The following is a 13,357-nucleotide window of genomic DNA, read 5'->3' as shown; positions in this document are numbered from 1 at the left end:
ACAGCTTTGTAATTAATTCGCGACTGCGACAGATCGAGGAACGTCGGCGAAGCAAGCACGGATATGTACAGGATCGTCGGTAATTTCGAAAAAGCTGATTCGAACAGAAATCAATTCGGTATCGCTCCCGTCGCTGGAGCGGTGGGGAGCGCAAGCCTCGAGAACCACAAATTTGATAAAAAGACGTATAAAATAGAAACGTGGTAAGATATTAGGTTGTATGTACGTAGCGATTGTGTTTGCTTTGTACCATCTTCGTGCTCGGTCCTGTAGGTCACACCTTCGTGGCTGTGCGCACGGCCAAGCCTGTGCAACTTTGCCATCTGTGCTGCGACTTTGTATGCGGGCGGCTGCCGACATTGAGCCCCTCCGACTCCTGGACGCATCGTCGTCATCGACGTCATGGTGGGTATGGTAGTCATCGTCGTTATAATTGTGCCTGGAGGAGGAAGTCCTGCCGCTACTCCGAGACCCACGCCTACCGCTAATCCCGTACAACCTGAAAACCCTCGACTCTTTCTCTCGATCTTTCTCTTCCTCTCTCTCTCTCTCTCTCTCTCTCTCTCTCTCTCTCTCTATATATATATATATATATATATATATATATATATATATATCGCACACCGCTCTTTCTAGCTCTCCGGCACATTACTCTTCTCCTGCTATCCTCCGCCAACTATCTACTCCATCGCCATTTCCGAGCGAATACGATCCGGTCGAGTACGAAATTGCCCCAATTAGTACAACCCCGTGTTGGATGACTCCACCGATCACCGTAGCTAGAGTCGCAAAATTCTCCCAGTTTTCGAGAAATATCAGAAAGATGAGAAAGATTGTTGATTTTCGAAGAGTGCTAATCGGAAATAGAGTCGGGACAATCTTGTAACGGTACCCATCGTACTCGCTTGGAACACCCGTTCGCAACGGATGAACGGGTTTCCGAGAAAACCGTACAACAAACACACTCGTTATTCGCTACTGGATCTGCCCAAGAAGAGGGAACCACAGAAAAAAAAACCAGTTAATATACCCTGAAAAGAAGCCCTCGTCTTTCGATAATTCTGACGAGTCACGACATCGCGAACGACGCACGACTGGGAACGCACACGATGCAACACACTTTGATACGCGCACAAGGCACAAGGCACACGCACAGACAGACACGGACACACACAGAGAGGCAGCAAGCGACGATACTCGCGTAGATCGTTAACGTGCACGCGTCAACTTTCATCGATGCAAGCAGTCTCGATACGAATCAAGCTTACGCGTTCGGCACACAAACACCAACGACACTTGGAACCCGACGCGCGTTGCCTCCGGCGATGCATACCGGCAATAACGCGAGACCGATCGGCATCTTCGACAAATACGTTTTGTCCGGTGAGACTGCGGCGGATTACCGGCGCCGCGCCGTACCGAAGAAACCCTTATAGTAAACTACATACTTTGAAACGTAGACCAAAAAAAAAAAAAAGTTAGTGATCTCTCAAAGATGAAAAAGGTAAAAAAGCGATCGATCGAACCATCACCTAGTCGGCAGTCGAAGGCATGCGGAGTGTTCCCCGGAAGCAACGCGATCGAACGAGCACATTCTGTGAAACGAAGCCAGCCCAGTTGCAGGAAAGAAACCGAAAAAGAAAGACAGGCCAAGACAAGACGGTCGCGGACTCACCTTGAGGATTTTGGGGTTGGTGATGGTGATGATCGTAATAATGTTGGTGGTGGTGGTGGTGATGATGATGATGATGATTATGGTTGTGATTCTGGTTGTGGTTCGCAGGAAGCGGAGGTAACACTGCTACCGCGTGAGGGAACGGAGGGGCACCGCCTCTCATAACAGACCCTGCACCACACACAGGCCACATACCAAATCGTGTTTTTCGTTTCTTTTCTTCTTTTTACAAAATGTACAATAGTTAGACCGTCGATGGGTAATCGACCGACTCTTGGATGGGTGAACAATGAGCGGGACGGACGGGAGGATGAGAAAAAATTTACCAAAAGAAAAAAAGAAAAAGAAAATAAAAAAAAAGTACAGACAAACAAAAAGAAGTCGATCAAGAAAGAACGGTATCGATATTATGTATTCCGGAAGAGAAACTCGAATGTTCGGGCGGGAGGGGGATTGATTGTTTCTGGAGTGCGTGCCGCGAGTGCGAAAAAGATCGCGAGAATCGGAACGATGTACGCGCGTGTATATGTATATTTACATATCTATGCGTATGCGTAAAGTGGCCGTTGCGCACAGAAGCGAGTTTCCGAAAAGAAGCTTTAAGCGGTCAATGTACCGAAGCAAATGTAACTCGGATGTATACAAGCGGCTATAAGCACGTTTACTTAGGCTCGACCAAACGATGACAAAGAAACTGCCGGGAACGACGACGATATCGTCCCGTCGCGTCGTCGGCTCCACGGAGACTCTTTCTGCGACTATCATGGACCATCGGGGACAAACGAGGGTGAAAGGTGGCCATGGGACATACGTACAATCTCTGCGATCGAGATCCCGAACGATTCAGGGAACACGAACTTGGCAAATAAATAATTAACGAAAGAAAACAAAAGATCGAATCTGGCAGGAGCGCGATTTACGCTTGTCGACGACCGTACAACAAATATCGCAACACCGTTTCAATCGGTCATTCGCGTTTACCGGCTACCAACGACAGTATCGTGCCACAAACCGCTACGATCAGATTAGAGAAATCCTGTCGAGAGAAGCGCGTAGACTCGATTAACGCTTATCCGACCAGCAAGAAGAATTATTCACGCAATTACTGTGTTCGATCGGGACGTTGGACGATGCGTGCTGCGCGTTTCAGAGCGGTACGTATAGCCATGTTTCGGAGCCATGCTTCTGGGATCGGTCGTGTTTCCCGTTTGACAAATACAGAGACAATCTTGAATAGCTTCTAGTTTACCTTTCGACGTCGGTATCCATAGATTTACGTATGTACGTCTCTAGAAACAAATATAAATGTTTACAATATAAGGAAGAATTCGATGAATTTCAAGATGAACGCGCTAATTCGCTTTGGAATGTGTCAGGGCTTTTTTACACGTGGCTCTCAACGCGCATGGATTCGAAGAAAATAGTCCAAGAAACGACGCGTTCGACGAGTATCGCGCGACCGGATCTAATAGGAAAGCAAAGCTGTCGATCCTGTCAACGTTTCCTTGGAGCGTGACCAAACGGGAAATACGACTTTTCCTAGTTCCATGGCTTGTTAACGTCGGATCGCTCCAGATTCTTTCTTTTCTCTACCTTCTTAGTCTACGATCTGCGGAGCGGACAAGGGTTAAGAAGAGAGGTATGAACGCGAGCTTGTGGATACGTTGGTGGGTTTTCTCTAGATCGGTACGTACCTTGCATGGCGGAGTGCCGTCTTTGCGGTGGCGGTGGACTGCCACCAGCTTCTACGCTGCTTCCACTGTGGCTGTCCAGCTGTGTACTATGACCACTGTCACTGCTCGTCACCGAACCTACGCACACGTCCCCAAGACACTTCTATCACTACAGATTCTATGCCCAGTTTCGCCCAGCTGCATCCTCTAACTGCTAGTTATCTAATTAATAGCCGAGATCATCGTCAAAACACATTGTCGCAGAGATCCGTGGCTCTTTCTCCCTCTCTCTCTCTCTCTCTCTCTCTCTCTCTCTCTCTCTCTCTCTGTCTTTTTTTCTTCTCGCATTCTCTGGCTCTAACGAATCAACCGATCAAAGATTCTCCGACGCGAAATAGCTCGCTTCGGTTCCATTTTCGAATTCGCGATGCACGCCTCCGATAGGATGGGATCGTCGCGTCGTGGGATTCTGTAAGCGATTATCGGCTACCTCTACCGGAAAAATTATGTTAAATCGAGGTTCGTACGAGTCTATCGAAACTTCTGGTTGCGGTAGGTTTAACAATACATTCGTTCGAATTGTTTCTAATTGTATTCTTTGATCGTACAAGCATGATAATTCTATCCAAAATTTGTACACACGAACGAACGAACTTATTATTATACCGAAACCAAAAGAAAAAGAGAAGTATAGTTCCTATAAATGAAACACGTTTGACAAGATTCCGTGTAGCTGTATATTCAACTATATCTTCTAGGCTATAATCGTTACTTAAGATTTAAAGAACTGTATATGGCGCACAAAAATTGCTATGCTAAATCGTTTAAAACAGCTTAACATCGACAGATTATAAATAATAAAATCGAATTTTCTAAATGGTATCGTAGAAGGTAATCATTCACGCATCCGTATGTCCCATGGAGGGTGATCTAAATTAAAGCCAGACGTGCTTCGCCCTAGGATCGGAACCGCGGTATACGTATACATATGCATACGTACATAAACACATACATAGATAGATAGACAGATAGACGTATATGTGTATGTATATGTATATGTATATGTATATGTATATGTTTATACGTGATGTACTTGGGACGATAATATTGATCGAAAAGAAGCGCGAGCTACGATAATCGGCGTACAAGATGCGTGTAAAAATGGAGAAGCTAAATATAACATGGAACATTTATGAATTGCGTAAACGGCTGTGCAGCGTGCAGAAAAAAATGAGAGAGTATCTGGTTGCCGACACCCGGCCAGGTGTAATGTCACGAGCAATGAAGGTGCACGAGGATGGCACTTCACGAGATGTGTCTGCTGATCGTCGTGTTCGCATTATATAACATAGCACGTTCAAAACTCAGAAATAACTAAAAAACGTAAAGAAGCGCACCGTGGGAGGTGTCGTTGTTTAAAGCTCCAGCAATATATATATATATAGATATAAATATAAATATAAATATAAATATAAATATAAATATAAATATAAATATAAATGTAAATACAAATATAGAGAAAATAAAGGTACACCGAGAGTATCCATTAGAATCCATTAGTGGAACATTCACGTATGTAAAGTGCGCGTCGAACCGATAGAGAGACACCATCTCGTATCGAACCATTTTGTTCGGTATGAAAATCGACGAACTCACCGCTGGTCAACGTTTTCCTTAAGGGTTGAAGATTGCTCAGGCTGGTCACGCTACTGCTCTCGGCGCTGAGATCGACGGGCGGCAATAAACTGGAAGGTGTATCGCTATGGGATCTCTCGTGCGTAGAAACGCGACTGCCAGAGCCTACTCTTCTGGGCGCGCCAGGACTCGGCTCTGGTCCGCTGGAATGCAAGGTTAATCCTGGCACTGGAAGCGGTGGTACGCAATGCTTCGGCTGGTACGGACGAGTCTTATGCTGGTCGGAGAGCGAAAGTATTTTCCTTACTGCTTGCGGTGACGCTGCACCAAACTTTGTACCTGCGTACGTCGAATAATTAAAACGAAACGAAACGAAACGAAACGAAACGAAAAGAGAGAAGGGGTCTCTTTCTTCTTAAATTTTAGACGCATAGAGTATACGATCGATTCTTACCCTGTATACTCTTTCTACCTTCGCTGGTGCTGCTAGTGCTACTCGTCGTGGACAGAGTAGGGGAAGGATGTCTTCTTCCTCTGCCCGCGCTTAGAGGTACCGCCGCAGCCACCGCGACCGCTCCCGCATGAGGTTCACAGTCGACGGATAGACCGTGTAATCGTTCCTCGTCCGTTATCACTTTCATGTTCGCGAGATAAGCCTTCACTCTCCTGACCATCTGCGCTTCCTCGAACATCTTCTTCGGGTTCGGCGCAGCGGTCGACTTCTTTCGCCTTTTCACGGTTGCAGTTTGTCCGCCTGGACAATGCAATACTGTTAGCGAAAATAAATCATGATATGTGTACTCTTGATCGTATTCGAACCGGTTAGCGTTGGGTTTACCTTGATTGCCAGTGGTCATTTGATTTAACGCGACCATGGCGGAACTAGGTGGTTGACCACCCCTTTCCAGCATTATCGACAAGTCGTAGGGGGAGGAACACATGCTTGTCAAAGATCTTACTTCTTTCGCGATCATTCGCAACTTTTCGAAATTGACTAAACCTTCCACTCTGGAATCGTTGCCGAGATGAATGAACGTCAAGTCCTTCTTCACCACGGGATAAAATGGGATCTGCGGAAGGAAAGAAACGTCGAATCAGACCACCGTCGGTTGTGGACCGTAAACAAGGCGAGAAGAGTGGCTCTCACTATGGGAGGTTGCGTTTGTTCGGATGCCACCAATTGTCGGTATTTGCTCATGTTGCGGCTGGGATCCATCAACTCCTGCAGATCGCTGAATAGCCTCTGATATTTATTTGGCAGTTTTTCCCAAGAAGCTCGTAATCTCGAAACAGCTCCGTGACCCAAACCGGACACGATCGCGAACATGGAGTTGAAATTTTTACATTCCTTGCATTGACCTGTGCGACGAAGACGACGAACATTGAACGATTCCAAAGTAAAATCAAGTGTTGTTCCTCGAGAAAATTTGATAAACGATTCGCAAACTACTCACGAGCTATTTTTATAAATTGCTTTATTATTTTACTACGTCGAACGAGGTTGTGTTCGGAACAAACTTCTGTCACAACCCAGAACATCTCTCTGTTGACTAGTTCTGCAAACTGCCTGAGCATAGGCACTCCGTATCTGCTTTTTAACTCGAACAAATCGTCCACGTACTCCGTAGATTCGATTTGTCTAAGATTAGAAATTTCCATGAAAATACGTGCTCTCGGTATTTCTAAGGAGAACCATGCAACTATTTCTATCGTTTTACCTGAATATACTGAAATCTTGTAACGTCAATTGAATGGCGACTTCAACCGCGTTCAATTGTAAGAAATGCACCTGAGATTCGCGAATCAGCTCAGGTGCTTGCTCGTCTGCTACGAGCGTCTCCGAGATACCGTTCGTTTTTAAATAATATCGTGAACTTAAACCGATCCTCTCCGCAAGATTTTGAAGCGGATCGGGTAACCTACGTTGCTTGATCATGCCACCGTCTCCGACGCTAACTTCGGCTAGGGAAAAGTTTGAACTGCTCTCGGTTATACCGAACTCTTGAAGAGCAAGCATTACCACCTAGAACGAAGTACATTGGCATAGAGCGGATAGCTTCGATCATCCGTCGATATACATATTCATATTGTATATATTCGGATAAATCTGTCTACCTCGTGCGCAGTCGTTTCCTTGTGAATGAGAAGATATTTACAAGTTTGATCAGCTTTGTAAACTTTTAAAACGTGTTCGGGATAGTCCGGCGCTCGTAAGTCATCGTAACAATACAACGACGTTAGATCAGGATTACTTTTCGAATGATAGAGATTGGTAGTGGTCTGCGAGAGACCGGTTCCCGGCGGTGTGTGAGGTGGTGCGAGGGTATCGTCTACTTGTACACCGTCGCTGTAACAAAAGATTACGCGTTTTACGATAATCCATTTCCGAAACTAGAATCTCACGACACCCTTCGCAACTTGAACTCACTTAATAGTATTCTTTGGCAGTATGTTCATTTTCATGAGTGCTTTTTGTAATCTCCTTTTCGGTCCAAGCGTCATGAACCCCTTATGTTCCTTTTTAGCGTCTTTGCACGGAGAGATGTTAGAGTCGGGAATTAATAACGGAACACCGCTCACTAGCGAGTTCAGTGGATTTACAGGGGTGATCGGATCACCGTGCGTGGACAACCTTGCACGCGGATCCGTTTGAAGTCTTGAAATTTCGGGTTTGTTTGCTCTTGCCCGCGGCCTCGGCGAATCGTCTGGCATCTGAAGCATTTCTTTAAACGCTACAACAGTAATTTATCGCTCGTATAAAAGAATTATAATAAGCAATTGTAGAGCGATTAAATAATGACCACATACCAAGTAAATTCGATTTCACGGTTATACTGAGGTGGGTAGAGCCCCTTAAAATTTCTAGAGCTCTCGCGTGACTCACGTGCTCGAAACTTTGTCCGTTTACTTCTAAAATTTGATCGCCTCGTTTCAAGCCAACATCCTCTGCTTTCGACTTTTTGTCGACCTTTGAGATAAAAATGCCAAAACCCCTTTCGTAACCGCCTAAAATACTAAAATTTAAAACTTCGTCCCTACTGGGTCTCGCCAATGTTACGTTCCGCGTTCTGGCCTTCGCTGCGCAGGCAATATTTAGTAACCTGTAATCGATGAAAAAGAAAAGAAATTGAAACGATAACGCTTCGACAACTTTAGCTTTAACTTGAACGTTTAAATAACGCGACGCCGCGTTAAACATACCTTTGCTGTCCCTGCATTTTCTCTCTTTCCAACCCAGTTTCAAAAGCTTCTAAAAATTCCATCATAGATGGATCGGTTTCAAAGTCTGTAAAATGATTATTTACCCAAAGAAGCACTACTCTGGCCACTCTGTCTCTGACTTGTGCTTGATCAAACCATTCTAACAATTGACTCGCAACTAATAGGGGACTATCGATAAATGTCCGATGAGTTAATAAGAAGTCTTCTATATAAGTGGGATCGGTAATACTGTTTTCTTCTATAAGTTGTAACATTAAACGTTCGGGAGTGCCACGGATAACAACATGACCCCTACGTGCTCCACCGTCCAGAGCACCCCTTAATTCTGTTACTAGAATGACTCTTCCATTCTCTTCGTGCCTCCTAGTATTCTCTTCGCCTTGATGTTGAATTCGAAAGTAATCTGCTTGCGTCACGCATACAAATTGGCAATCGTCGCATCTGAAAGGTGAATCGTATTTTTCTCGGTAATACTTTCTTCGATGGATTATTGATATTTTTGTTAGACGGAGCAAATTCGCAGAGCACAATACGTACTTTGTCCTCATAACACCTCTATGCAATAGTCTTTCCATAGTGGGCAAGATTCCGAAACTGTCGCCAAGATGCAATTGTTCGATTTCTCCGTTGCTATGCTCGATTTCCACAGCACCGTTGATAAGCACGCTCCAACTATCCAGTTCTTCCCCGTCGTTTAAAACTATCATACCAGCACGTTCCACCACGGCGAACACCATTACAGCGCACAGCGCTCTTCTTACCGCTAAAGTCATGTTCGTGAAGGCCTTTAACTGTTGCGTAAATTCTAACAGGGTCTCTATATCGTCTTCCGTTCTTTCCATAGGATCTTTCTCCAAGCACTCTCTGACCGGATCACGGACAGTCAGACTCTGAAAATAACGGCGGACAATGTTTATTTCAATCTTGGATTCAAGTTTAAAGTCGTATCCGAATCTTTGAACTAATTCTTACGTCCATGCTCTCCGCCAGATCCTCTTCTTCGTCGCTGTCCACTATGGATTCGACGAGCCCCGAAAGGTCAACGTCGTCCGGATCCGCATCCAACGAACTTTGCACAGACGTCATTGTATCCGAACCGCTGTACGCTGAACTCGTATCGCTGGAATGACTGCTCCTGTTAGACTTTTGGTAGAGTTCTGGCCTGCCGGTCAGGCCTTGAGAAAACTGCACAGAAAACAAATTTTATTGTACGTTTGATCGCAAGATATCCTATTGCCACGCAAATAAAAATATTTACATTTCGTTAAAATTACGTTAAAATTCCTACCAAAGGTGCTATCGGAAATTTTCTTTAGGGAGAGAAAAGAAAAAAAAACTACAGAACTAACGTGCAAGGAATCGAGGCATCTGAAGCCATCTATACATATATCGACATCGATCTGTCAATCGGCAGGAAGACGCTGGAAAGAAACCGGGACCGAGAATCATGTAGGACAAAAAACGCGAGTTCCACCGAGAGGAGCTCGTTTACGGAATACATAGCATGTACCAGGAATGGGCGTGATGGGTGTACAGACTCCGTTGGTATGTTAGGTTAGGTTTTCAGACATGACATCACACATGCAGCATCGAGCGAACAGAGGAGAGAGAGAGAGAGAGAGAGAGAGAGAGAGAGAGAGAGAGAGACAAAGAGAGAGACAGATATAGTGGCACCTAAGTAGTATGTGCATATCTAAACAAAAACACCATGACATCTGTCAAATCACGACAATCATCTGGTGGCGGTACGCCGCGATCGTTTACGGAAAACACGAACCGTCATCGGGAAATCTCGTGAACGAGGAAAGCATTCCGATAAACCAAGGCCATTTTGAGTCGCGGGAGATTGTCTGTCCAGACTCACTTGGTACATGCCGAAGGCGTCCATCCTACCCTCACCAATGGCACTTATTAGGGCACGTTTCGACGTCGTATCCTTTATCATGAAAAACAACGGAGAAAACGAATACTGTACGTCCACATTGTCGCACAATTTGATGTTTCACTAGGATCCGATCCGGTTCGATTCGGCTCGACTCGACTCGACTCGACTCGACTCGACTCGCGCAGGTCGCACCTTCTTGTTCGCGAGCGCATATGCGACCGTACACAGTACACACGCAGTGCGACGTGACCTTCTTCGTGTGTGCGTTTACGTAGCTCGTGGCGCGTCTGGTCCGGTCGTGTTCCGTCAGTCCCGTGTCGCGTCGTGTCGTATCGTGTCGTCTCGTGTCGTATGTAGTCGTAGGCCGTAGGCCGTCAGCTTGGCGGAGTAGCGTACATAGGACTGCCTCTCGTCCCTCCCCCACCCTTCGCCCAGTCACCGGCATTCCCTTCGAAAGCATCGAGTCACGTGACCCGACCGAGCGGCGAGCTTCAGGTCCGTCGCATCAGAGGGGGACGCACGTTGGGGGGCCCACCTGTAGCTTCTGACGGTGCCACTAACCAAACGTTTTTTTCTCGACAACACGACAAAATCTCTTCTCGAATTGTCTAGCCTGGTTCAACCGGCGCGACAGGCGCGTTCAGGCAATTGGAAAATTTTCAAAAATTTCACAGTATCTTGATCTCCCCGATACTGGACAGCGAATACAGGATTTTCTAGCAGTGGTCCATTTTATTGCGGAAATTGCAAGAACTATATGTACATATGTTCACTATGTAGATGTACTACGGCGATCCGATGGATCCGCGTGGATTCAATTTTCCCATGAATATTTATCGGCCGGAACAAGGACGACTACTCTCGATCGTTTCATCGACCCGTAATTCAGCGGGCCCGGCTACGAGGTCGGCAAGATTATGCAAAATATTCTAGTTGCATTCGGGTACACGATTTTCAGGGACGAACACCGCGTTGCATGGTCGGAACGCGAAGGAAAAGGACGATCGTGTGAATCAAGCTTAAGGAGTCGACGGTCGGTCAATCGTCAATCGGTGAACGATCGAGAGAGAAGGGAAATGCACGGAGAAGAGAGGTACCGGTCTGCTCAAAGCATCCAACAGCGGATGGTAACTGCTCAAAGGCCACTGGCCGACCCGACGGATGATTTATACGACCCGTTATGTCGTGCCCTCACTTTTCCTTTTGTCCTGCTCCGCAGACTTTCCAAATTGCCTCTCCCATTCAGTTTCTTCCTACTCGGCGGAGAGACAGAGGCAGAGACAGAGACAGAGACAGAGACAGAGACCGAGGCAGAGCGCGGCCGGCATACCAGTGCATGCAACCAATATGCATTCCAGAGACTCGTTAGGGGACTTCGGTAGATCATCTTACCCGCGCAAGCTGCGTTTCGAAGAACCGAATCGAACCGTGAAACAACGAAATTTCCGTACGATTTGTGTTACAGAATTGGGTCGAGGCATAAGCGGACTTGCGGCAAGCGCAGCTTTTGTATATTTATAGCAAACGCATCCGTGTCGCGCGCAACAAAACGAAAACTTGAATCGAGTCAACGTAAATCGGATGAAATTACACGTAGCGCGCGTTCCAATGTTTCGTTCAAAATTTCAAACACGTGTCACGGAACACGAAGCTTGGTCAAGAGTTTCAGAAACTGACGCAAAATGTGTCGTCAACGAAACGCGTATTGTGTGGTCGGAAGAGAAAGAAAAAAATGAATTTTCTCCGACGGTACATGCGTGCAAATCGCGTTCCACTGTGCGTTCTACTTTCGACCGAAGGAAAACCTTTCTCGTTTCACGACGCCTGCTATTTACTTGTCCACTCAGGAAAATTTCCCTATGTGCACGTCGATGTAAATAAGAAAATTCACGGACTGATAAAACTTCTCTCTTCGTTGGCGAGCACGTTGATGCATTTGAAATGCATGAGAAAGTGCAACGAGGTAGAGACTGCTTTAAAACTTCTACGACTCTATGCATTCAACGTCAGCTCCATTTCTCTCTCTCTCTCTCTCTCTCTCTCTCTCTCTCTCTCTCTCTCCCGCTCTCTTTTTCTTCTTCTATTCGCATTTCATCCGACGCGAAGCACGTGGGTGTCTCCTGTATACGTCACGGATCGAACACGTTTAACTTTCATTCGCTTCGTCCGATGGTACGATATTGTACTACGAGATGCGATTTGATTGAAATACATACGTAGATCGTCGCGAGACAGGGCCCGTGTTAAACCTTGCGTGTCCCTTATTTGTCCAACTTACGATAGAAAAATAACGCGTCTATTCGAGAACGAGATTACGCGCGCGGACAGCAACGGGCGAATACGACAAACTAGACTCGAAAATGCATCTATTTATGACTCGTTCTCAAAGTGCAGGAATTCGGGTCGAAAAAGGGATGGTTAGGGTGAGCGGGGACGAAAATACGGGCCGAAGGACCGAACCGTTCGGTTTCTGGCTGCACAGAAAGAGTTCGACGAAAACAGATGTTTACCGTGTCATCGAAGACCAGGTTGACCTGTCGATGGTCGGTTATGGGATGGGGGTGCGGTGGTCGATGCATCCTTCCTCCGTGTACTTCCGGATAGTCGATCTGCAACACGAACGAAAAGCACGATTATTACGCGCCGCTTACAATTTCACATTTTCCCATAAAAGCTCTCGATATGCCGCGTACGAATCACGTGCTAGGCCGATAATTTAATCGATGCGACGTGGCGCCTGCATTTTCTATTTCGCGGTGACCTTTCGCCTTTTCTGGCTCACGAAGCACCGCGATGGACAACCTTTTGTAACCTTAAAAGTCCCCTACAAGTTTTTCGTTAATTAACCATTACTCAAGGGCCGTGCCGCTGCCAGCCAATAACGTCGATATTAAACAGGGGGAATAACTACAATTACGATCGACCTAAAAAACCTGCTGTGCTCGGCGTCTAATTTGCTACTCTTTAATCCGAATAGCATATTCGGACCGCATTTTCATTCGATCGTTTCACTATAAAGTGTTATAGTAAGTCACAAGTATTTCCGAATGGCATACGCGCGAGATCGGCGAAGACTCGTGCCGTGCCGTGCCGTGCCGTGCCGTGCCGTGCCGTGCCATGCCGCGTGTCGTATGGAACAGACGACATCGTGTTCATAATCTAATTCGGTCCCACCTGCAGTTGCGCTCGACTTCTGCAGCTGCGTCAATGTGCGTGTGATAAAAAAGGAGAGAGAGAGAGAGAGAGAGAGAGAGAGAGAGAGAGAAC

General features: G+C 46.2%; 1 protein-coding gene across 13 annotated transcripts in view; it reads right to left on the bottom strand.

The window, feature by feature from the left end:
• LOC143360884 (rap guanine nucleotide exchange factor 2) overlaps positions 1-13,357 on the bottom strand; it is an 80,359-nt gene that overhangs the window by 4,322 nt on the left and 62,680 nt on the right. For 5 of the 13 annotated variants that reach the window (XM_076800049.1, XM_076800058.1, XM_076800046.1 and 2 more), the window contains 15 exons: positions 12,601-12,699; positions 9,178-9,390; positions 8,743-9,095; positions 8,185-8,646; positions 7,792-8,084; positions 7,412-7,715; positions 7,099-7,330; positions 6,702-7,006; positions 6,438-6,622; positions 6,131-6,342; positions 5,822-6,053; positions 5,438-5,752; positions 5,005-5,322; positions 3,370-3,486; positions 251-499 (listed from right to left, as the gene is read on the bottom strand). In XM_076800049.1, the coding sequence (XP_076656164.1) occupies positions 251-499; positions 3,370-3,486; positions 5,005-5,322; positions 5,438-5,752; positions 5,822-6,053; positions 6,131-6,342; positions 6,438-6,622; positions 6,702-7,006; positions 7,099-7,330; positions 7,412-7,715; positions 7,792-8,084; positions 8,185-8,646; positions 8,743-9,095; positions 9,178-9,390; positions 12,601-12,699 (3,889 nt within the window). Of the gene's footprint in view, positions 1-250; positions 500-3,369; positions 3,487-5,004; positions 5,323-5,437; positions 5,753-5,821; positions 6,054-6,130; positions 6,343-6,437; positions 6,623-6,701; positions 7,007-7,098; positions 7,331-7,411; positions 7,716-7,791; positions 8,085-8,184; positions 8,647-8,742; positions 9,096-9,177; positions 9,391-9,982; positions 10,477-12,600; positions 12,700-13,357 lie in introns of those variants that run through there. The other 8 variants (XM_076800050.1, XM_076800048.1, XM_076800047.1 and 5 more) reach the window with 7 other exon arrangements.

The sequence above is a fragment of the Halictus rubicundus genome, chromosome 14, assembly GCF_050948215.1.
Source record: "Halictus rubicundus isolate RS-2024b chromosome 14, iyHalRubi1_principal, whole genome shotgun sequence".
Classification (NCBI taxonomy): Eukaryota; Metazoa; Arthropoda; class Insecta; order Hymenoptera; family Halictidae; genus Halictus; species Halictus rubicundus.
Note: the sequence above shows the minus strand (reverse complement) of the source record. Positions and strands in the feature narration are given on the sequence as shown.